Source organism: Geotrypetes seraphini, chromosome 2, assembly GCF_902459505.1.
Source record: "Geotrypetes seraphini chromosome 2, aGeoSer1.1, whole genome shotgun sequence".
Classification (NCBI taxonomy): Eukaryota; Metazoa; Chordata; class Amphibia; order Gymnophiona; family Dermophiidae; genus Geotrypetes; species Geotrypetes seraphini.
The window spans coordinates 139463185-139489423 of record NC_047085.1 but is presented as its reverse complement, the minus strand read 5'-3'; the positions used below and the strand labels follow the sequence as shown (position 1 = coordinate 139489423).

The window sequence follows — 26239 nt, the reverse complement described above, 5'->3', positions numbered from 1 at the left end:
GTTTTTGGTTTATGCAAATGCAGTGATCCATATCAAGTTTTAAATAGAAATATTAGGAATCAAGCCGTAATAAATCTGATTAATCGTTATTCAGCAACAAAGTCTATGCAAGGAGTGATAATGTTGCATAGTAAAGAGTTTGCACAGCACTATAAGAACACAAGTACTCAATGTCCAGCTTCTCTTATCTCAGGTCTCTATGGCAGTAAATATCTTTTGCCACTGCTGAGTAGGTGGGTTTTTTTTTATTTCCTGAGAAATGTAACCTTAATTAGTTTCCAAATTACACAGGCCTTTTAGTAGATGGATTAAGGTACTGAAAATCATTATTCATAATCTACAGCCTACAAAATATAAATTGTGTGAATTAGTTAACTCTGTATCCTCTTGTCACTTGTGTAGTATTTGTTGTTCACTGATTTTCATAGTCTGTTTCAAGCTGACTGCCTGTGGAAGTGTCTTTGATAAGTCTGGTGTGCTATGGCATACTTTTGCACTCAGACTTTATTTCCGAGCATTCTTTTTCTACCCGATAAGTCTCTGGGGCAAGTCTGTACTATGAAATTTAAAATCTAATTAAAAAAAAAAATGCTGGACTGTGTTTGAACAGGGCTTCACAGCTCCAGGTAAAGTGATGCTGAAAATCTCTGTGCAATTAGTACCATTAGCAACAGATCCAATGGCTTACTTCTCTAAAAAAAAACACTGCCGTATCGTAGCAAAGCTTTATATAACCACTGTGACAGAAGTTCAGATAACAAGTCAACCAAAGCATAGGAGTTAGACTGCAAAAGCCCCATTTTAATGATGCAAAATGGAAGGAGGAAGGGAACAGATTTCCTTTCATTTATTAATTATTCAAATCATTTACCCCCGCCCCTTTAACAAAATCGCACAAGAGGTTGTTAGCGCCAGTCGGCGCACTGAATACACTGCACTGCTCCAATGCTCTTAGGAACTTTATGACCGTTGGAGCAGCGCAGAGCATTTAGCGTGCCAGCAGGTGCTAAAAATCTCTTGTGCAGTTATGTAAAAGGTGTGTGTGTGTTATATTTCACTCTTACCTACAATTCTAGGTGCATAACAAAATAAGCATTCACAGTTAGATAACAAGACTAAACTTTGACAATACAATATTTTTGAAATTTGTCAGCTATAAGCCAAGTAATATATCAGTCTTATGCAAGACTAAACTTTGACAATACAATATTTTTGAAATTTGTCAGCTATAAGCCAAGTAATATATCAGTCTTATGCTTACTTCCATCTTTTCATAAAACAGTCTATCATCTATTGTGGAATTAGAAAAGGTACAGAGAAGGGCAACAAAAATGATAAAAGGGATGGGACAACTTCCCTATGAGGAAAGGCTAAAGCGGCTAGGGCTCTTCAGCTTGGAGAAGAAGACAGCTCAGGGGTGATATAATAGAAGTCTATAAAATAAAGAGTGGCATGAAAAGAGTAGATATGAATTGTTTGTTTACTCTTTCCAAAAATACTAGGATTAGGGGACATGCAATAAAGCTACTAAGTAATAGATTTAAAACAAACTGGAGAAAATATTTCTTCACACTCTAGAATTCGTTGCCAGAGTATGTAGTGAAATAAACTTAGCGGGGTTTAAAAAAGGTTTGGATAATTTTCTAAAAAAGAAGTCCATAGGCCATTATTGAGATGGCTTGGGGAAATCCACTGCTTATTCCTAGGATAAGCAGCATAGAATCTGTTTTGCTATTTGGGATCTAGCTAGGTGCTTGGGACTTGGGTTGGCTACTGTTGGAAACAGGTACTGGGCTTGATGGACCTTCGGTCTGTCCCAGTATGGCAATTCTTATGTTCTTAAACAATGTGCTTTTAAATGTATTTTCTCCTCCCTCTCTCTGCTCTTTTCCACCATCCATGTGTGCCATCTCCTCCCTCTTTCTTCTCCCCTATTCCCATCTATCCATAAACAGCATTTCTTCTAGCTCTTTCTTTCCCCATTCGTGTGCACCATGTCCTCCCTCTCTCTCCCCTTCCATCCCTATGTACCTTCTTCTCCTTCTCGTTCCTTCTTCTATGGTCTGACATCTATCTTTCCTCTTCCCTCTCCTATGGTCTTGGTTCTTTATCCTCTCCTTCCCACAGTTTGGCATCTCTTTCCTGTTCCTCCTCTCCCCTTTGTGGTCTGGCATTTCTCAGTTTTTCCCTTCCCCTCCCCTCCGTCTAGAATCCCTCCCACCTCCTCCCTTTCCCTGGTCTGACATCCATCTCTTCTCCCTCCCCCTTCCCCATCCAGTGATTTGACATCTCTCTCCTTCCCTTTTCCCCGTCGTCTGGCATCTTTATCTGTCCCTTCCATTCCCTCCCCTGGAGATCAGGCATCTTTCCTTCCAGACTAGATGAGCCATTTGGCCTTTATCCGCCATCATGTTTCTGTGTTTCTCCCCCATCCCCATGGTCCAGCATCTCTCTTACCCTCCCCATGTTATTATCCCCATCCACCCCCACCCCCCTCCCGGGATCCAGTGCTTGCTCACCCAGCACTGTTGTACTGTAAGTCTTTAAGCCATTGGCAGCGTGACTGAAGTAAACACGCTGCCTTTAGCGACCTGGAAGCTTTCTTTCTGCTACTGCTTTCTGCCTTTGCAGGCACATGAAGCAATAGCAGAGGAGGAGCTTCCAGGTCGCTGAAGACATCCCTCCTGCCATATTTAAAAGTTTGGCGTGGGGGTAATGTCGGGGGGAGCGTCTGGTGGCAGGAGGGAGTGGTCATCGCTCCTGCCATTTGTGGGTTGCCACATATCGGGGGACATGTTTGTCGGAGAGCACCCATTTGTCTGGGTCGTTGGGGAAGGGCTGGCGGTAGGGGATTTTTTATCCAATCAAAACTTGCTCGCAATCCCATCATTAAGTCATGTTAACTTTATGAGAAATAATATCTTCTCAGTCACTGCCCCATCGCTCTGGAACTCAGCTTTGAATTATTTACGAGAAATTACTACTTTAGATAACTTTAAGTCTAGTTTAAAAACTATGGGGCTCATAATCGAAAGAGAAAAACGTCCAAAAACCAGCCTAAGTCATCACTTGGATGAACATTTCTCAAAAATGTCCAAGCGCTGATAATAAAAACCAGGTTTTGGACGTATTTAAAAATGACCTAGGCCTTCATAGTGCCGCTCAACAACCAAAGCTAAACGGGGCGTTTCGGGAGGGGTGTCGAAGGTGGGAATTGGGCGGGATGTGGGCCGGCTTAGACTTAGTCATACAGCATGTAAAACCAAAAGTTTTACAACAGAGCTCACCAGATAAGCACTTCAAACACATAACAGAGCTCACCAGATAAGCACTTCAAACACATAACACAGACTCCCACACACTACCCCAGTGATCACCAACCCCCCCACTCCCAGAAAAATTTTATTCACAACTTTATATTTCAGCCTCCAGATCATCATCTGGCCGCCTGGCATAGGAAAGCCTAGCCCAGAGGCAGCTTAAGTCATCTTGGGGGTGGGTTAGGGATCCATAGAGAAGAGGACCCATGCCCATAAGCCCCTGTAATCACTGCATTGATACTTAAACATGTGCACTCCCCTATACACCACCAAAACCCTTTTTTACTGGCATATAAGTGGCTCCAGAAGCCATAAGGGCTAATGGGGTGGTAGCTAAGTGGGTCTAAGGCAGTGGTTCCCAACCCTGTCCTGGAGGAACAACAGGCCAATTGGGTTTTCAGGCTAGCCCTAATGAATATGCATGAAGCAAATTTGCATGCCTATCACTTCCATCATATGCAAATCTCTCTCATGCATATTCATTAGGGCTAGCCTGAAAACCCGATTGGCCTGGTGTTCCTCCAGGACAGGGTTGGGAATCACTGGTCTAAGGGATTCTGGAGGTGGTTTGGGGGGCTCATCGTCACCTATAAGGGAGCTGTAGGGAGGAGAAGCCATCGATGTCACCCTTTTTGTGAAGTTCACAGCAGTGCCCTGTAAGGTACCCCATTATTTAGGTGGCATGTCTGGGTGTTCAATCCATCACTTTGCAGACCCCTCCCACGTCCAACAGGGCTTGGACGGAAAGTTGGACGGAAATGTTGTATAAAGATGGACAATTTAGCGGCTTGGACGATCAGATCAGCAGGACGTATAATTAGACTATTTTAGAAAGTAAAAAAAAGCTGGACATCTCTTTTGAAAATGTGCCTTTTTAACTTTGGATGATTTGCAAGATGGACGTAAACGGACTTAGACGTCCCTTTTGATTATGCCCCTCCACGCTTTTTAAAGATGCTTTTGCAGTAAAACTGTCCTTCTAAAGATGTTGTAAACTCTTTTTTATCTAGTATCCATGGCTAGCCCTGCCATTCGAGTTTTGCTTTCTGTTTCCCTGTCCTTCCGTTTTTTCCCTTTTTTTGTTCTTTCCTATTATCGATTGTAGTTCTTCCCCCTCCTCTCGTGCCTGTTTGTTTTGGTTAGTCACATTGGTCAAGATAGTCTGTCTTTTGGTGTTTCTCTGATATAATGTCTTTGATGTTTATTAGTTCCCTGTATTTTGTATTTTTTAATATGTAAAGCCGCCTTGATTATAGATAAGGTGTGATTACAAAATTTTAATAAACTTGGAAATTTGGATTTTTTTTATGGGAAAGATATTTTGCGGGTGTAATATACGCAGAATATCTGTGCCATGAAAAACAAACAAAAAACAAGCACCCAGCAGAAGCCCTGACAGTAGTGACAGTCTCTTGCGTGCTACTCAGGAGTCTCATTTATGGAATTTGCTACTGTTGACAATCCAAAGTAAAGTGAGCTTTTAAAATATATACTTGAAGTGCTGTAGAATCAATATTAGTACTAATTTATAATGTTTAAAACCCAATCTTAATGTGGTTTACAATATTAGTATGTATAAGTTTGAAATCTTTAGTTGAAATCAGAGTTTCTTGTATTCACACTGTGGCTCTTTAGATGAAAAAGGTTGGAGACCCCTGGATTAAGGCATGACACCTCCTTAATCCCCAGTGGTTGTTGTCCCCTTCCTCCTTCCCTGGAAGTGAAACTGGAAAGGAACACCACATTCTGTGACAGCTTCAGATATTATGGGCATTCTGAACAGAGGATAGCCTAGTGGTTAGTAAGCGGACAGTAAACCAAGGGACTTGGTTTAAACCCCACTTTAACTCTTTTTTTACAGGAAGAGAAAATTATCTACTGTATCTAAACATATAAGCCACCTGCAAGCCTGAAGGCTAATGAAGTGGTGTAGATTCAGATACAGTAGTTATTTTTCTGTTTCTGGTGGTCTCAAAATTACAAAAAAAAAAAACCCCAGTTGGTTTACAGTCCATTACCCCTCTGTTCTACATGGATGTCTGCATGGTCGTTTTCTAAGAATGCTGCCATACAACCTCCCCCCTTTATAATTTGAGCATTCCAGTTTGTAAAATGGCTGTTCACACTGGACGTCTCCATCACACAAATATCTGTCTCAAGTATTTTCGAACAGGAAATCTTGACACATTCCCCGTTTGAAAATACATTTGAGATGGACGTTCATTTGGGACATGGACATCTCTTTTCTGACTTGGATGTCGTCATGGATGGTTTGAAAAGCAGACTGTCAAAAGCAATATGAGGTTTCATGACAAAGCAAGATTATATGCAAGGGGGATGTGTGGATGCTGGAATGATTATTGTTGAGTTTAATTATTAGATTCTCGGGGGGAAGAGATTGGAAGTTAATGGTGGGAGAGGGGAGATACAAGGATGAATGTTAGCCTTGCACCAGTCATGTATTTGGGAGGGAGGGGGTTATTAAATTCTGCTTCGTGCTCCATTATTTGCAAATCAGGTAAAACTACTTTCTCCTTTGATTAGGAATGTGCACCTGGATACTACCGGGACAACAGAGGATTATTTTTAGGACAGTGTGTTCCTTGTAATTGCAACGGACATGCCAATCGATGTCAAGATGGTACTGGAATATGCATTGTAAGTAGAACCATGTCAATAGATTGCATTTTGTTGCCATTTGGATTTTGTTATATGCAATAAGGTGACTTTGAAGCCTTTTGCTATAACACTCTGTGTTTAGGCTGTGTTCCATGCTTCCGGCACCCATTCCATCTCTATTTGCCTATAAGAAATTCAAATCCTGACCTCTGAGCTCAAAGTCTGCTTATATCAGTTTCCAGAAGGACTTTGTGGGGCTTTTGGGTTCTTAGGCTATACAGATCTTTAAAACTGAAAATTCAGATACATAGTTTAGTTAAAGTTTGGCAAGTTGCCCAACTTTAATTTAAGTGTTAAGTGTGCTATAATTTAGCTGGATAGCAGTGATATTCAGAAAAAATCTTGTTAAAGACAATCATTTGTGTCAATCCACAGAAATGGCAAGAATTCATACCTGATTAACCTTAACCAGAGAAAATGCTGCTTAGCATTTACCACTCTATCTTTGGGGTCCAAACTGTTTCATATATTTGTATTTGATCCTTGTTTTCAACACTGGGTTGTTGTTTTTTTTTGTATGGATCTAGAAACTTCTTTCTCGGTGTGTGATTCCAATACAGGACAATTCCATAAAACTAGCTAATTCTGGCACTTGGGTAATATACATAGGTGCAAAAATTTTAGAATCTAATCCATAACACTTAAACTGTATCTGGTACATGTAGGACATTATCTTAGAATCATATCCACATGTAAAGCATGGTATTTACATATGTATCCAGGCAGACAGAGGAACACCTCGCCTTGAAATATAGACAGCACAACAAGAAAAGGCAAGGGAGGTGTCCTTTCAACCAATAATAAAGTCTTTATTAGAAACAGTAGACTACTGTTTCTAATAAAGACTTTATTGTTGGTTGAAAGGACACCTCCCTTGTCTTTTTTTGTTGTACTATTATTACACATGTATATCAGGTACATATACATATATCATTTTTTGTCACTTCTGACAGTGACCCTTAGCGAATTGAACACACAGGCATTTGTTGTTACCCTTATTCTTTGCGGTATATCTCAGGGCCGCCATCAGGGCAGTACTACCAGTCCTGCATTCAGGGGCCCGGAGGTGACAGGGGGCCCGGGCTCCCCCAGGGTCCTAGGCAGTGTTCCCTCTAAGGCAGAGGTCTCAAACACGCGGCCCGCGTGTGGCTCTCCAGGTTTTATTTGTGGCCCGCGGCCTGGAGGCGATCATTCTCTTCCTTTTGGAGCAGCAGCCGGCTTGTTCGTTCAAAGCCGCGGGTTGGCAGCTCCTTGCGCTATCCACTCCTGCATCGGAAGCCTCTCTGATGTCACAACATCAAAGAGGCTTCAGACGCAGGCGCAGATCTCGCAAGAAGCCGCCACCCGCGGCTTTGAATGGAATGAGCCGGCCAGACACGCTGCTGCTCCAGTGGCGTACCAAGGGGGGGCGGTCAACTGTTCTCCTTAGAGTGCGGCTCGCAGCTCGTCTAGAGCAGTGGTGCCTAACCTGCTTCCCTTCCCTTCTCACTGCTGCCTTCGGGGATCAGGCCGGCACCGTGTTCGTTGATCTCCCTGCTTCTCTTCCCTGCAGGGCCGACCAACTCTCGCGGCCCGACGTCAATTCTGACGTCGAGAGGACGTTTTGGCTAGCCAATCGCTGCCTTTGCTGCCCGGAACGTCCTTTCCGACGTTACAATTGACGTTGGGCGGCGAAAGGTGGTCGGCCCCGTGCAGAAGAGAAGCAGGGAGATGGCTTGTTCCCGATAGCGGCAGCAGCAGCCTATTCCGCGGCGGTGGTGGCATGGGGGATGCAGGAAGGAAGGAAGAAAGAAGGGGGGGGACAGGGAACCAGAAACAAAGCAAAAAAATGGGGCACAGAATCAGAGAAAGACAGACATAGAGAAAGAAAGAAAAAGTTGGGGGAGGGAATGAGGTCTGGAGGAGAGGAAGCATAAAGGAGGCTGAAAGAAGGGAAGAAGTATTGGATGCACAGTCAGAAGAATAAAGTGCAACCAGAGACTGATGAAATTACCAAACAAAGGTAGGAAAATGATTTTATTTTCAATTTAGTGATCTAAATGTGTCTGAATTCATATATGCTGTCTATATTTTGCACTATGGCCCCCTTTTACTAAATCGCAATAGTGTTTTTTAGTGCAGGGAGCCTATGTGCGTCGACAGCAGCACTGGGCATTTAACGCAGTTCCCTGCGAAGGTGTTTTCTGTGTTCTGTGTGTTTGAAAGACATGGTTTTCTGTTAGGATTGACGATGTAGGATTGATCTGTGCTGGTCTGGCTTGTTTAGTTTTACAATGGGTGTATTGATGTACTGCTCACTGCAATATATAAGATGCTGCCTTTTCCTAGGTACTCATGTGTGACGTGGCTTGTTACTAAAAATCATGTTTTTCTTACAGATGGGGGGGGGTGCCAAAAAATGATGGGCCCCGGGTGTTACATATGCTAGGTACGCCACTGTATGTAAAGATACCAGAAAGCTGGCGTAGCAAAAACTTTAAGTAAATTGTTATTCTTCTAAGTTTTGAGTATTTAACCCTCCCACAATCTCACAGGCACTCGTTTCAAGTTTATTGAGATTTTGATTTAAACGCAATATCAAATATTTTCAATGCGTATAACAAAAATAAATTTGGGAAAATAAATAAAACCATTTGAACAATAAACATACAAACATATCCATAGATGATTAAAAATACATAAGGAGTACAAGGATAAACTACATTTGTTTAAAAATGCGTCCTCCGTGCCTGCTTATAAATTTGTGGAGTATGTAACTTGTCGCTCATGCATATTTTTTTTTGCACACACCTCATCAATCCTTAGAGGAAACATTGGTCCTATGCCACCATAGCACAAATTCCTGTATTATGCTTCTGCTGTGCACAACAATAAACACTGCTGTCATACTTTTTTTTGTCCCCTGCTGATTTCCTGATAGCACCTCCCCCCCCGGACAAAAGTGGGGGGGAAGGGGTGCGTGGGGGGGCCCAATAGAATTGCTCAGTAAGGGGCCCAGAAATTTCTGATGGCGGCCCTGGTATATCTTATACCTTATTTACCATGGACCCCTGACGAAGGTGTACTGTCCGAAACACGGACCGTGTCGGGTCCCTTGGTTGGTAAAAAGGTTTTTATATTACTGCATCTTAATTTGGTACAATAAATCCTGCCTGCATCTTGTACATTGCCTGCAGTTTCTGTTGGTTTTTCCGTTTTGGTGATTTTTTACTGCGGCTTCAGTTGGATTTTTCTGTTGTTGCTATCAGATACATATATAAATACCAATTTCAGAATGCCACAATTTTCATGTGGCTACAGAAATTCCAGTATTTGGGTGTGGCTTGAGTAGGTCTGTAAAATTACATTAGAGATTTTTATTCCGCCATTCCCTTGCGGTTCAAGGTGGAGGAACACATATAGATTTCAAAGAGAATATACATGTACTAGTATTTAAGCCCGTTACATTAACGGGTGCTAGAAAGCAGCCCCCTTTCCCTCTCCCCCTCCAGTTCCTCCCTGTCTCTCCGTAGCCCCCCTTCTGTCTTCCCCCCCTAAGCAAAATGATCTGCCCCCTCGAAGCAGCTCCCTTTCCCTCTACCCTGCCAATTCCTCCCTGACAGTGTCTCCGTGGTCCCCCTTCTGTCTCCCCTCCCAAGCAAAGCTGTCTGCCTCCCAGCACACCCCTCCCCCCCAAAGCAGACCCCTTTCCCTCTACCCCTCCAATTCCTCCCTGACTGTCTCTCCGTGGCCCCCCATTTTTTTCCCCCCCCAAGCAAAGCTATCTACCTCCCAGCACACCCCTCCCCCAAAGCAGACCCCTTTCCCTCTGGCCCTCCAGTTCCTCCCTGACTGTGTCTCCGTGGCCCCCCCTTCTGTCTCCCCCCAAAGCAAAGCTGTCTGCCTCCAAGCACAGCCCTTCCCCAAAGCAGGCCCCTTTCCCTCTCCAGCTCCAGTTCCTCCCTGTCTCTCCGTGGCCCCCTTCTGTCTCCCCCCCAAGCAAAGCTGTGTGCCTCCAAGCACACCCTTACCCCAAAGCAGGCCCCTTTCCCTCTTCCTTCTTCCCAGTTCCTCCTTGTCTCTTCGTGGCCCACGCGATTTTCTCTTCTCGCGGTCTGGCCAGCTCCCCTAGTCCCTTGCCACCGCCGCCACCCCCTTCCTTTCCCGCGGTCGACAAACCTCTTGCCTCCAGCAGCCGCTGCAGCACTGTAAACACGTTGTTTCGCGGCCTCTACTGCCCCGATTTGCTCTTCTATGTCCCTGATGACGTCATCAGAGAAACGGAAGAGCAAATGAAGGCAGTAGAGTCCGCGAAGCAGCGTGTTTACAGTGCTGCGTCGGCTGCTGGAGGCAAGAGTTTTGTCGACCGCGGGTAGGGAAGGGAAGGGGGTGGCGGCGGCGGCAAAGGACTAAGGTAACCGGCCAGACCGCGAGAAGGGTAGGCTTAGAGGAACCCGGGACCGTGGCAGAAGTTGCTCAGTGTGAGGCTTCCTTCGTTCTTCCGGGTCTGCATTCCGACTCCTCAACGCGCCAGCCTGAGCCGGCATAGGCGGTTGAGGGTGGAAGGTTGTGGTCGGAGTTGCTAGGCTGCAGCGGATGTGTGAGTTGCGAGTGTGGGGCCTGCAGCGGCGCGAGGTGGAGACGGAGAGCAGGCTGTGGTGACGTAGTATGCGCGCATGCGCACTCGTATTTTCGGGACATCTCAGGGAACACGTTTTTTTTAGTGCGCATGCGCGCTTAGCATTTTATTATTATAGATGGGGAAAAATATCCACATTGGATTTACATCAGCTCAACCTATATGTTGTCAAAAATGCTCATTTCAGCCAGGACAGTACAGGAAGGATTAGAGGAATGACTGTCTTTAACTCTACATAATTCATGTCCACTGATCTGAAGAAGAAAGATTACCTTCGAAAGCTAATCTAACCATGCTCTAGTTAGTCCAATAAAAAGATATCACTTGGATTCTTTTTGTTTTGTTTTATTTCTTTTTATTTCTATACTTACAACAAGAAACCAAGTTAAAAAAAAAAAAATTGTGAATATATTGCTTAATCAGCAGCACAGGAGAGCTGTAAGATCACCACATTATGTTTAAGTGATAACACATCCACATGAAAGCTGACGGGTTTGGGCCATTCATTTTTTTTCAATATATATATTTGTAAAATGGCTGGTTTCACTGCACATGCTGGCAGATACGTATGCATTCCTGCAGGTATTATAGGAAAGACTTTCCATCAACAGAGCCTTAATGTAGAACATTCCACCAGAACTGAGCACGCCTCGATCTGTACACTTGAGTTTTGGTGTCTGTGTTCTGTGTGAAATGGGGCTCCATGTGTCTGAGAAATAGCTACATTATGATCTAATGCCCTTTTGATGTGTTACATTCAGCAGAAAAGGGCATCAAGGCACACACCAACACGTACAATTGTGTGGAGGGAAAGAAAATTAATTTCCTGTAGAAATGACCTATGTCTAAGTGATCTGCTTTCTAGAGTGCATAGACATATTTCTGTGAAAAACTTTTACCTAAAATATAGATAGTTTGAACTGAACTTTCCATGCATGAGAGGACATATTTCTGTAGCCCGTTGCTTGTAACTATTAATTCATCTCTTCATTCCCTGTTTCAGTGCAAATTGGCTTTCCTGATTGTACATTTCTCTGTGAATGCATTCTACACACATGTAGCTTCTGATCTAATGGAAGCTGTACTGTACAAACAACGAAGTACATCTGAATGTGATTCTTTACAAAGGGTGGACATGTTAGAACAAACACTGAATGCAGCTGTGAGACTTGATTGGAGGGTTTTCCATGCAGGCTCAATATCATGGGAAAACAAATGGTGTAAAATGTGTTTAAAATATATTTTGGCCCATTTCAAAATCAAACAAGCATGCAGGACAGTGGCCTCCAAAACATAGCCCCAGAGCTGCATGCAGTCCCCAAAGTCCTCCATTGGAAGAACATTTGAAGTTTGAAGCACACATGACTTTTGACAGGTAATGTACTAGTGTGCAAACTAGCTGCCTCTTTGAAAAAGACTGGTGGGTCAGGTGAAATGAGGCCTGTTGGAAGAAAATTGTGATAGTTCACGACAAAAGTCCAGTACTATATACTATATACAAATTTTGTGTTATCTTTTCTATTTTAATAATTATTTACTCAGGTACTTTAGCTAGATTGTGAGCCTTCGGGACAGATAGGGAAGTTCTTCTAAGTACCTGTATTTTATTGTAAACTGCTTAGCTCTGTAATATGCTTAAGCGGTATATCAAATGTTAATAAAACATACAAACAAGAATTAAATTTTGAGACACAAAGTTTTGTGCTCCATACAAGATAAGTTCTCCCTTTAAATTTCATGAGCAACAGCTGTGTACAATAGCTTCACTCACTATGGGTGTAATTTCTCGCACAGTTTAAAATTATATCTGTGAGAAGTGTTTTGTTAATAAATCATTTAGATTTTTATGGGATTATTTAAAAGAAAAAGATATAAAGAAAAAAAGATTGTTAGTTTGTGCACACAATCAAGTCAATTTGAAGGTTTTTTTTAAGGATCGATGAAAGAAAACCATCATCCATGTTTGCCATTTGAGATTGTAATGATCTTTGGTGTGGATTTCTGAGATCCTTTTTTCTTCGTTTAATATTACTACTAGTCATATTATAAACCTTTTTTGAGTATCTGGATTTTTGGTTTTTATACATTTTCATCAAGGTTTGAGGATTACCTAATAGGAGTCTCATCTCCTCAAATACAATAGCTCCCACAGCAATAATACTCTTAATGGAGCTTCTAAGATTTGTACTGAAATCTCTCAGTTCATATCAATGATTCTCATTATAATTCCTTTCTAGACTCAGGCAAAATCTATTCTTCCACAGGATTGCAACCTAACAGCCAATTACCCTACTATACCAACTGGTGTTTACTATGCGAATGCCCCATTTGCATGCTTTTACCTCTGCAAAGAATTCTGCACTTGCAAATAGTCTCAGGTTATAAAGATGTGTTCTACTATGTATCTTCCATATACTGCTATCATGCAAAATTCATCAATGTATGCGTACGAGCCTCCTCCATATTCTGGGACCTACCATACACACAGTGAGTAATTGGCATTCCTCTTCCAGAGTTCCAGCTTATCCTCCTCTTCTAGATTTTTTTGACTTTTGTGTTCGTTTTACTGAATTATATCGCCACACAATGACATCTACAGTCTCTTCTACCATGTCATGAGACCACACACAGCGGGCAGTGAACAATTTAGCTCTCCTTTTTTCTCATGGCTCTTTGTTCCACCATGCTAGTGGGCTTTCCATTCCACCACCTGGCACCAGAATCTGTCCCCTTGGGAAATTCTTCATATGGACCTTCTAATGTCTCATGTTGCTTCAGTTCTCCTCCACATTATTTTCCTCATAGCTAGTGGAGGCTAATTTTCTTCTAGGTGGCAGAAACACATTTAGGTATGCGGTTCTGCTGATGGACATAGAGTTACTCCAGAGATTGTTAACCCTATCTTATTGCTTACTGCCATGAGTACAAACCCAACTTGTGGCTTCAACAACTATTTTTTCACCCTCTAGTCACGAGGTTGTTCCTCACACTTGATTGACAACTAACCACCATCATTCTTCCACCTTTTTGGTAGCCCTAGCGGACTTGTTTTCTTGTTTCTACTTCAACAATATGACACAAAAATTTCAGTCAAAGAGAAACATATATTTATTTTCCATTTCCAGTTCATTCAGAACCGAGATCTTCTGTTTTCATAAAACCTTCATTCTCTTACTTCAACAGCCAGAGGGACTTCCCCTTCTATGTCCAATTTCTATTATCATACCTGGTACTGGAAGCTATTCAGTGATTGATGTTTTTGCTTCGGTTGGTTTTGCTTCACTACCTGGTGTAATCCCTCACCAGTTGCCTCTAGATTCCTGGTCGCTCTCTTTGTAGTTGCCCTCCTACTATTCCTGTTTAACTAAGGAGAGGTTCTATGTTATCATGTTTAGCACTCAAGGCTCTCAGTCCAGCAATCTGATTCCATATGTCAGTAGAACCTGCTATCAATTCCTCCAATACTTCCTTTCAGCCATAACCCTCTCCCTGAGCATCCATTCATTTCTATAATAATGGACACATTCAGGGATTCCAAACCTCTGATCAAACCTTTTCCAGCAGGTTGTGCTCTCCAACTGGTCTAATCTTTGCAGATCTTTTTTTCCAGTTACACCTCTGTTCTTTTTGACTTTCATTTCTTGCCTTAGAAAGTCAAAAACAAGAAGACCCAAATTCCACAGAAGAGCTAATACAAACAAACGAGACTGTGGAAAGTCAATGTTCTCGGACCTTGAGTTGTAATTTATTCAAAGTATTCTTGACAACAACAATAGAAACAATAAGCACAATAAAAACACTATACACATTTATAATAAGAGGACCCAACACGGCTGTGTTTTGGCTAACACGCCTTCTTCAGCCAAAAACTGAATTGGCTTTTCGAGATTTTGTCCACATCTATCAAAGACTGCATTATTACATCTTGGATCCCTGAAGAAGGTGTGTTTAGCCAAAAAACAGCCCGTGTTGGGTCCTGTTATGATAAATGTGAATAGTGTTTTTATTGTGCTTATTGTTTCTATTGGTGTTGTCAAGAATACTTTGAATAAATTACAACATAAGAATTGCCGCTGCTGGGTCAGACCAGTGGTCCATTGTGCCCAGCAGTCAGCTCACACGGTGGCCCTTTGGTCAAAGACCAGTGCTCTAAATGAGTCCAGCCTCACCTGCATACGTTCCGGTTTAGCAGGAACTTATCCAACTTTGTCTTGAATCCCTGGAGAGTGTTTTCCCCTATTACAGACTCCAGAAGAGTGGTCCAGTTTTCTACCACTCTCTGGGTGAAGAAGAACTTCCTTACGTTTGTACAGAATCTATCCCCTTTTAACTTTAGAGAGTGCCCTCTCATTCTCTGAGAACATTGACTTTCCACAGTCTCGTTTGTCTATCTTGGAAAGTACCACTTCTACTCTACATTACTTCTCCTATTTGAATCAGTGAACCAAGAGTACTGACCTCTATTCACCTTACAGGAGAGCTACCAGAGCTCTCAGAGTAATCCTTAGGGGAACACTGCTGGTGACTTTCTAACCCCTAGTAAGCCCAGTCATCCCGTTCCTAATCATACAAATACCTAAACCATGCAGGGTTTCAAAATAGCCTGTTTCCTTTTCATCCTTAAACGTCCAATATTCCAGAACCAAAATAGACATTCTACCTGGGTTTTCATAATATCTCGCTCTCCTATGTTCAGATTCGGCTACTACTATGAGGTCGGTTTACATGTACTAACCTCAATCAGTAATGGCTTTACTGGATTACAGTATTTGCCTTTTACTCTTACTGAGACCATTGTGTACATGTTACTAGTCCATCAACTTATTCTCCTTGCATTATTCTCTGCATACTCATATCTGAGTTCATTAAGTGGTACTGTACCATTTATTATTTATTTAAAGGCCAACTCTCCCTCCATCCTTTTCAGTTAAGCTAGGGTGTCCCATATGTGAGAATATGAAGCCGGCTTGTCCTGGTATAAAACACAGTTACAGTACTTACCTGAAAAAGTTGTTATCCAGGGACAGCAGGCAGATATTCTCACAGCCCATTCACCTCCCCTAGTTGACTTCTTTACTTGGGCATAGAACTGATTACCTCAAGAGCTGGCATCAGGTGGGAAGGCACTCGTGCATGCGGGCAGTCTCGAATCTTCGCTAAAAGCTTAAAGTGACAGTACAGTTAAGCACTGTCCATATAGGTCTTTGTGGATGGCACTCATCTGTAAGAATATCTGTCTGCTGTCCCTGGATAACATCTGTTACAGGTAAGTAACTGTGCTGTATGCAATGGGCTGGGTGGCACTTAGCACCCCTTAATAAAAGGACCCCCTAGTTAAGTAAATTAATGTGAGGGTGTCAGTGAAAAACAGAGTCCCTGTGGGACACATTTGTTGGGATAATTTTTCCACCATCAGATATGAGTACCAAATGGTTTTAGATCCTGACAGGTACATCCTGACTCCTGTTAATACATTTACGTGATGTGATAATTAACCCCACCCCCCTTTTACAAAAGTGTAGCATGGTTTTTAGTGCCGGCTTCAGCAGTAACAACTCCAATGTTCATAAGAATTCTGAGTGTCGTAGCTGTTACCACCGTGGCTGGCGCTAAAAACCGTGCTACGCTTTTGTAAAAAGTATGGGGGGGGGGGGCAAATAAGCAATTAAAAAAAAAAGAAAATTATGAATAATTTAAGCAGTGACAGAGCATATATATTCTGTAACTGGCAAAATAGCCTGTCACCAACAAAAATACAATAAATTACCCCCTTCATGTTTTTCCAACAGGTCATATCTCCTAAAATTTAAAACAATAGGGACATTAGGAGGAATTGCCACTGTTTATTTTATATCTTTTTTTTTTTTTTTTTTTTTTTAAGAACTGTCAACATAATACTGCTGGTGACAACTGTGAACAGTGCAAAGAAGGTTACTCTGGAAATGCTACCCAAGAATCATGCCGTGTCTGCCCATGTCCTCTCTCACTTTTATCAAACAGGTATTGCAAGAATGTTTGTTTAGTGAATAATTTTATACACCCATTGTGTATATAAACCAGTATTTTATGTGCAGAAATAGTCACTCTTGAAATTGACCCAGGACTATAGATGCATAAGAATATGTGCTACCTCCTGATTTTTTTTTCTTTTTTCCTTTTTAAAATCCTCATTTCTGTAATTGAATGCGCTATATTGAGGCCCAGAGCAAGTATGATTTTGTATGATTTTTTTGAATTGCTTCTTGGTTTATGATTGGAATTATTCCTTGTTTTTTTCTTCAATCTCTTGCTTTTTTGTATAAGAGTTATTTACTTGGGGGTCCTTTTACTAAGACGTGCTAACGGATTTAGCACACGCTAAATGATGAGCAACCCATTCTATAAATATGGTCTGCATGGCATCTAACGCACACTAATTCATTGTTATGCCTTAGTAAAAGGACCCTTTGGTTATACATGTTGAATTTCATTAGAAATAAAACTGATGCATAACTTGTCCACAGTATGGGGGCAATTTTACAGCTAGTTGCCTCCATTTTCGCACCCCAAGGACACACAATGGTAGGCTATTCTGTAATGGAAACTGGGTGCCCAGGTTTTGTTAATCAGTACTAGTGGGACCCAGTATTGGCACACCTAAGATTTTATGCAGCTGCAGTTAAACCAGCCCTAGAGCTGGCATAAGTACAGACAGAGTACATATTTAATATGAGGGTAAATCAAAAATTAAAGGCAATTGTTAAATTATGCAATAACCGGAAGAGAGCTAGCAAAATGCAACATATCTACTCGTACATTGCCTGTTGGATAGTTCGTCCAATCATAGTGCAGCACTTGACCTATAGTTGTGTGGCAGCCATGAGGTCAGAAACTTGCAAGATTGCACCATCAAAAGATATTGACTCAATTAGACCATGAATCAACGAAAGGTTTATGAGTGGGTAAAAAAGTTTAAAGCGGGAAGCACAGGTATATCTGATGAAAGTCGTTCGGATCGCCCATCAACATCGCGCACACAAGAGCACATTGACAGGGTGGATGCCTTGATTAGAGAAGACCGATGGATAACGGTGTCTCAATTGGCTGCAAATTTGGATATCAGCTATGGGTCTGCATTTGCCAGAATGGACGATGGCTTGCGATCCAGGAAAGTCTGCACACGATGGGTTCCCAAATAGCTTACTGATCTGCACAAGCAACAGCGTGTGGAAGTTGCGACCCAGTTCCTGAAACAGTATGAAGAAGATCCAAGTATTCTGGAGAGAACTGTCAATGATGACAAGACATGGGTGCATCACTGCGACCCGGAGAGCAAAAGACAAAGCATGAGGAAGTAAAGGAAGCAATGCTTACCTAGCTTTGGGAGACAGAAGCTATTTGAATGATACAACAAATGCATTGTCTTGCAAGGGGACTATGTGGAAAAATTAATTCTATTAAAGCCGTTAAATGTATTTTGCCTTTACCTTTTGATTTACCCTCGAATAGTGTTCTGTAAGTTGCACACGTAACTGAGAAACTCCTTGACCCTCTACTTGTCCTTTTTGTCTGTTTGATTAGATTGTAAGCTCTACTGAGCAGTGTTTTAATGTACAGCGCTTCATACATCTAGCAGCATTATAGAAATAATAAGTAGTAGGAACTGGAAGCCTTGCCCATGCTCCGGCCATGTATAAATGCACACGCAGCCTGATATTCAAAGCTAGGAAAGGCTCCTGTCTGGTTAAACTGGTTAGTGCTGAATATTGGCATAACTGGTTAAGTTGCTGTGGCCAAAAGTGAAACCAGATATTCAATGCCGGTCACCAGAAACAGCCTGGCATTGAATATCTGGGCTTAATGCCAGTGGTGGGCAGCAAAAATGTTGCCCACCGCTTGCTGAATATCAGGCCCACTGTTATAAAATAGTCCATAGGTGCCCTGCTGGCGCTTTCACACCTAAGTAATAGTAATAGTTCACAAAGCTGGCTGCAGCATAAATCATTCTCTGACCTTTCAGCTGACTACATGGAGAACAAAATGAGATACAGTGTTCCCCTGCAAATTTGCGGTTCACGAATCATGGATTCGCTCATTCACAGTGTGCTCCGACCGCCTCTTCCTGTTGTAAAGTCGGGCTACACCAATCAGGAGCTGTATGTCAAAGCAGCTCCTGATTGGTGTAGCCCAACTTTACACCAGGAAGAAGCGGTCGGAGCAGACCGCGAGTGATTTTCTTCACCTGCCGGCACTCCAGATGCCCTCTCTTGCCTCCCCTTCCTTTTGACAGGTGAAAAACCGTATTTGCAGTTTTTTTGAATTTGTGGAGGTTCCTGGAACAGTGACCCCCGCAAATTTCAGGGGAGAACTGTACTGGATTGTGTTTTTTTTGGGGTGGGGTTGCCTTTAGAAAACAGATCATGGCCAAACGCAGTTGTGCTAAAAGTGAGGCTCTTATAAAAAGTAGAAGAGATTTAGCAAGGTATGTGGATGTGCTCTTCAGACATTGATGGATGAGTTCAGCTCCACCTTCTCGCTGCAGGTGCTTGTGGATGTTCTGGGCACACCCTGGCCTGGAGGCTGCACCTGGTGCTGGATCATTTGGTTTCCCTCCTCAAATATACTTTTTATTTATGGAGAATCTGGCTGGCTGGCCTGCCACTTTAGCTGCATTGCTGAAATTAAAAAAAAAAAAAAACCCAAACAAAAATGTTAGCAGTGTCTGAGTATTCAGATATTAATATTAGGCGGAATGAAAGAGCACCAAGCTGTTCAAAATTAACACATTGTACTGAAGATTCACAGTAAAATGACTAACAAAATTCCATGCAGAATTAGTGGAGTCATCTTTCTGAATTGCATGTACATACATGTATTCAGGAACCGAAAACCTTTGGGCCCCCTGACATGTGGAAAATTTGATATGGCATCTGGCAAGGACACTAAATACAAATGTTATAAGGAGGGGCATCCAGTCAGCTTTTCTCACTCTAGGTAGACCTTAACAGATTCTCTACCTTTGTACCATGCCATAGAAAAGACTTGGTGATAGAGAATGACATGGACAAATATTTTCCTGTCCCATCCCCATGAGTTTTGTCGCTGTCCCTGCCCTTGCCCCATTCCTGTAAGCTCTGCCTTAACTGCACAAGCCTCGAGCTCTTATGATTTTAAAGTGTTTGAGGCTTATGCAGATGAGGACGGAGCTTACAGAAATGGGGCAGGGACAGGAAAAGAACTCATGGAGACAGGACAGGAAAATGAATTCCCGCGGGGACGTGGAAACATTGGTTCCTGTGTCATTCTCTACTTGGTGAGCCTCTTGTAAAACAGTACAGGGGAAATGGAAGCTCTTCAGCATGGCCGCACTGACTGACCAGTTCAGGGCCCTGGGACGAAAGCTGAAGCGGAGTACCCGGAGGATAGCATTCTCAGAGATCCTGCCTGTACCGAGAGCAGATGCAAAGAGGCAGGCAGACCTCCAGGCTGTGAATGCATGGTTGAGGAGATGGTGCCAGGAGGAGGGCTTCCACTTTGTGAGGAACTGGACGTCCTTCTGGGGAAAGAGCAAGCTCTACCGGCGAGACGGCCTGCACCTGAGCACAGCGGGAACTAGACTACTGGCAGCAAATGTGAGGAAGGAGATCGAGAGGGCTTTAAACTGAGGAGAGGGGGAAAGCTGACAGCTGATCTGATGTTGACACTTCGGACAACAGTATCCAGAACAGATGCTGAACGGGCTGACTGCAAGGAGGAAGTAGAGAGACCGGTGAATCTTATGATCAGACAGCGAGGGAAACACCAGGTAAAGGGAGCTTGCTGGGAGGAGACTAAGGGGCATAGAGACATAGGGGGACTGGGTGGCACGAGGGCGAAAACTGAGGGCAATATAGGGGTGCCACAAGGCGAGGGGGATCAAACAGAGCCTCAAGGGATGATAGCCCAGGAGGAGACCGGTAGGGCTAGAAAACCCAGAGGAGAAGCTGGGGAGAGGGGTGGCGGAAATGTGGGGAAACCGAAAGCTGCGAGAGTAAAGGCTAAGGGCAAAGCAGAGGCACAGGGAACAGGAGAACTGCCCGAAATTCAAGGGGAGGCGGCCCAGGTAAATACGGAGGTGGAGGAAAAACGACGGGACCTGCGGTGCTTATACGCCAATGCAAGAAGCCTCATGGCCAAGATGGGTGAACTAGAGGTCGTAGCCAAGGGGGAGGACCTGGATATAATTGGAATTACAGAAACATGGTGGACAGAGGAGAATCAATGGGATGTGGCGCTGCCAGGGTACAAGCTCTACAGGAGGGACAGGACCCACAAGAAGGGGGGAGGCATAGCACTATATATAAAGGACTCTATCTACTCGGTCGGGATGGATATGGCAAAGAAGGCAGAGGGGCTGGAATCGCTATGGGTCAAATTGCCGGGAAACAAGGGTACAGGCATAAAACTGGGGCTGTACTATCGCCCACCTGGTACGCCGGAGGAAATCGGACACGACTTGGAAGCTGAACTGAGACAAGAATGCAGGACTGGAAGTGTAACAGTGATGGGGGACTTCAACTACCCGGGGATTGACTGGAGTACAGGTCACTCCAACTGCACTAAGGAAACAGGATTTGTAGAAGCTGTGAGGGACTGCTTCATGGAGCAACTAGTCAAGGAACCGACACGAGGGAGTGCTACTCTTGACCTCATCTTAAACGGATTAGGGGGGCCTGCAAGAGGGGTAGAAGTGGGAGGACCACTAGGCAACAGTGACCACAACGCGATCCGATTCACATTAGAAAGGGGGACACCCATAGTAAAGAGGACTGCAACAACTGCGCTCAACTTCAGGAAAGGGAACTATGTTGCTATGAGGGAAATGGTGGGGAGGAAGCTCAAAAACGTCCTTAGGATGGAGACTGTAGGAAGCGCCTGGACCCTATTCAGGGACACCCTGCAGGAAGCACAAAGAATGTACGTCCCAAGTTTCAGGAAAGGCGGCAAGAACAAGCGGTCAAAGGACCCGGTTTGGATCTCAACAGAAGTAAAGAGGGCAATAAACGACAAGAAAGTGTCCTTCCGGAGATGGAAAAAGGACCCAACGGAGGAAAATCACCAGGCGCACAGGAAATGCCAAAAGGAATGCCACCGAGAGGTTAGAAAAGCCAAAGGGAAATATGAAGAGGGGCTGGCCAGGGAGGCGAAAAACTTCAAGGCATTCTTCAGTTACGTAAAGGGGAAGCGACCAGCGAGAGAGGAGGTGGGGCCGTTGGACGATGGGGATAGGAAGGGAGTGATCAAGGAGGATAAAGAGGTAGCTGAGAGGTTGAACACGTTCTTCTCGTCGGTTTTCACGAGAGAAGACACATCTAATATACCAGACTCAGAGGAGCTCATGAGTGGGGAACAGGCTGAAAAATTAGAACACATAGAGGTAAGTAAGGAGGATGTCCTCAAGCAGATAGACAGGTTAAAATGCGGCAAATCGCCGGGCCCAGACGGGATCCACCCAAGGGTTCTGAAAGAACTAAGACAAGAAATAGCGGGCACAATCCAGCATGTTTGCAACCTATCCTTGAAAACTGGAGAGGTACCAGAGGACTGGAAATTGGCGAATGTCACACCTATCTTCAAGAAGGGATCGAGGGGTGACCCCGGAAACTACAGGCCGGTGAGCCTGACTTCAATTATAGGGAAGATGGTGGAAGCTATGATCAAGGATGGTATTTGCGAGCATATCGAGAGATATGGCCTACTGAGAACAAGCCAGCATGGATTCTGTAAGGGAAGGTCATGCTTAACGAACCTTCTGTACTTCTTTGAGGGAATAAGCAGTCGGGTGGACAATGGGGAACCTATAGACATCATTTACCTTGATTTTCAAAAGGCTTTCGACAAGGTGCCACATGAAAGGCTGCTTAGGAAACTGTGGAACCACGGGGTGGGAGGGGATGTGCACAGATGGATCGAGCACTGGTTGTCGGGTAGACTGCAGAGGGTCGGAGTAAAGGGACAATACTCTGACTGGCGGGGAGTCACAAGCGGTGTGCCACAGGGATGGGGCCGTTACTCTTCAACATATTTATCAATGACCTGGAAAAAAAGGCAAAGTGCGAGGTTATAAAATTTGCAGACAATACCAAACTGTGCGGCAGAGTTAGGTCTAGAGAGGAGTGTGAGGACCTGCAAAGGGACCTGGACAAGCTGGAAGACTGGGCAAACAAATGGCAAATGCGCTTTAACGTGGAAAAATGCAAGGTCATGCATATAGGGAAAAAGAACCCGTTGTTCAAATACAAATTGGGGGGGGCATTATTGGGAGACAGCAGTCTTGAGAGAGACTTGGGTGTGCTGGTGGATGCATCACTGAAGCCATCTGCACAGTGCGCAGCAGCCTCGAAAAAAGCCAACAGGATGCTGGGCATCATAAAGAGAGGCATAACAACCAGGACGCGGGAAGTCATCATGCCATTGTATCGAGCTATGGTGCGTCCACATCTGGAATACTGCGTTCAATATTGGTCGCCGTACCTCAAGAAGGACATGGCAGTGCTTGAGAGAGTCCAAAGGAGAGCAACGAAACTGGTAAGAGGGCTGGAACACTGCCCATACGCCGAGAGGTTGGATAGGCTGGGGCTCTTCTCTCTGGAAAAAAGGAGGCTCAGGGGAGATATGATAGAGACCTTCAAGATCATGAGGGGCATAGAGAGGGTGGATAGGGACAGATTCTTCAGGCTGAAGGGGTCAACAGGCACGAGGGGGCATTCGGAGAAACTGAAGGGAGATAGGTTCAGAACAAATGCAAGGAAGTTTTTCTTCACCCAAAGGGTCGTGGACACTTGGAATGCGCTACCGGAGGAAGTGATCAGGCAGAGTACGGTACAGGGATTGGACGGATTCCTGAGGGATAGGGGGATCGTGGGATACTGAGAGAGGTGCTGGGATGTAACACAGGTATAGAAAGCAAACCAAGTAATAAGTATAGAAATCCAACCAGGTCGTGCATGTGCAAGACCGGAGGGTTAGGACTTCGATGGGAAGATAAGACTCAATGGGAAACCAAGGTGGCAAGGGGGCCCCTTCTGGTGACTCAGACAGGCCGTGACCTGTTCGGGCCGCCGCGGGAGCGGACTGCTGGGCAAGATGGACCTGTGGTCTGACCCAGCGGAGGCACTGCTTATGTTCTTATGTTCTGTAAAGGGGATGTTTTATACTTCCTGTAGTGCTGTGGAAATACCTGAGTCAACATCCCATCATTTTCATTCCAACACTGCTTAGAAAATATGGAAACCCTGAGAAAATCCCTTCATCTAGGTTTGTAGTACCATGGGACAGAGATATTCTTTCACTACTTAGTAGAAATTTGGCTTTTGTATGGGAAATATATTTTCCCTTCCCATCTAAAATTCTTATTGGAATTAAACTAAATTTTTTTTTTTTAAATTCTTTATTCATTTTATAATTCACAAGTGTACAGTAAATATCAAACAATTAGAATACAATATCACTTGAAAATCTACCATATCATACAACAAAAAGATATAACCCCCACCCCCCCTCCCACTTCCATCTAGAACAAAAAATATACCACATGAATATAATATCTTATCATTCATATATATTATTAATAGAAATCCAACCCCCCCTCCCCGATCCACATGTAAGAATTAAAATTGGGAAAAGTGTAAATTTTTTAAACTAAAATTCTTGTTTAGATTGATAAATTACAAGGCAGGAAGTAGGCCACCAAGTCTACTTTAATACCATAGTCAGATTCTAGAAAAAGAGAGGACCATCCATCTCTAATTGTCCTTTTCATACAATTTTGTCAAGTTTTTTTGCCAAAAACAATCCAGAGCCATCAGCACCCCCAGTATACTGGCTTTTCAGATTCTCAGAAACACAGAACGTGATTTGGTTCTAGTCTTGATTAAAGGAACCTTATAAACATCTTTTCACATGTGAAGCATGATTCTGCATAAATGGCTGCTTTTAGAATTGCATTGATGGAGGGAGGGAAGGGGTAAGGAATTTATTCTCTTTATTATACATTATAAAAAATATATCATAATGAATAAATGATAGTCCTATGAGAAATTAATGTGATAAAGGGAGAGAAAAGGGTTCATAATTAAATAATAATTGATAAAATCATTACAATATATATGTTATATAAATTCATAAGAAAAATAATATAAAATATGGTTTATATAAAATACATTATAGAGATATCAAGTGTATTGTTAAGATAAATGTATGGAAAATTTATAACACTTGTTGATATGTGAAAAAATCAATAAAAAAAACTTAGAAAAAAAAAGAATTGCATTGATGTGTGCCTACAGCTATGCACGTACTTTTAAGCCGACTGCATCCAGGCATTCTCTGGGACACAGTTTGAGAGTAGCAGAGAAAAGTAGTGGAATATGTACATATATTATAAAGTATGCAAATACTCGCACAACGGTGCACTTTATGGGAGTTCTGGGGAAGATTCTAGAAATCTGTTTTAATAAAAGTGCTTAGGGCCCTGCTTCTGACTGCCTAAGTAATATTCAAAAGCAGTATGCTCAAGCTTTGAGTATGCTTTTCATGGTAATCATTATGTTCTCTTGTGTTTTGTTTGGTTTTCAGTTTTGCCACAGGATGTGTTGGGACTGGCAGAAACATGCAGTGTTTCTGTAAGCCAGGCTATACTGGAGTCACTTGTGAAAGGTCAGTGCCAGGTCGTCTTTGTATCTCTGCAGCATAAGAATCATTAGAGATCTGAAGGTGTCTCTCTCATAGTATGGTACCACAACATAGTAACATATAGTAGATGTTGTGTATCAAACATCCTGTGTTTATTTACTTTTTTTGGGAAGAGGGGGCAGGGCGCTAATGGATGGGCAGAACATATATTCCCAAGTAACCATATATATCTATTTAAGCATAATAATAGTTTTTGTTAGTAGTCACATTAGTATGGTTAAAAAAAAGTCTTAAGTTATTTATTTAAACCATCATGAAGAATATGGGGATAAATTATGTAGGTGCCAATAAGGTGTTTTGTTTTGTTTTTTTTACCACATTTGCAATGATCAAGAACCCAAGTCCCATCTCATTGAAAATGTATTGTCAGATTTGACACTAAGGTCCATATTCTATAAACGGCGCCTTAAGTTAGGGCCTAACTTAAGTGCAAAACATCGTTTTTAAAAAATGTAGATGCCTACTGGCGCCTAAAAAAAGGCACCTATTGCAGATATGAGGGCGCTTTACGACGCTTAACACCACTGTAGGCATGACTAATGCCGAAAGTGGCATTAGACGTTTCAAAGCGCCTCCCTAGCCATGATTCACATGAAAGGTAGGCACCAGAAATGTAGGCCTTGAAAACCCTGGCCTACATTTCCGGCACTTACCTTTCACAAAACTGCGATTCTATAAACGGTGCCAATGTGTGATTGACACACGATCAGTGGCTGCCGCCGCCACCGCTTATAGCATCGAACCCTAAAGGTCAAATGCCAAGAGTTGGTTTGCATTCAAAACAAGAGAAGCCATTTTGAAACCGAAATCTTTATGCAACATTATTCCAATATAACATCATAAATAAATATTGACTGTAAAGCATCAAACCATTTTATTAGAGTTCCCTTTCACAAGAAAACACAAATGG

At 43.0% G+C, this 26239-nt stretch overlaps 1 protein-coding gene across 1 annotated transcript in view; it reads left to right on the top strand.

Moving 5' to 3' along the window:
* LAMA3 (laminin subunit alpha 3) overlaps positions 1–26239 on the top strand; it is a 509154-nt gene that overhangs the window by 344503 nt on the left and 138412 nt on the right. The window contains exons 42-44 of the mRNA XM_033933874.1: positions 5865–5978; positions 16499–16617; positions 25213–25293. Of these exons, the coding sequence (XP_033789765.1) occupies positions 5865–5978; positions 16499–16617; positions 25213–25293 (314 nt within the window). The remainder of the gene's footprint in view (positions 1–5864; positions 5979–16498; positions 16618–25212; positions 25294–26239) is intronic.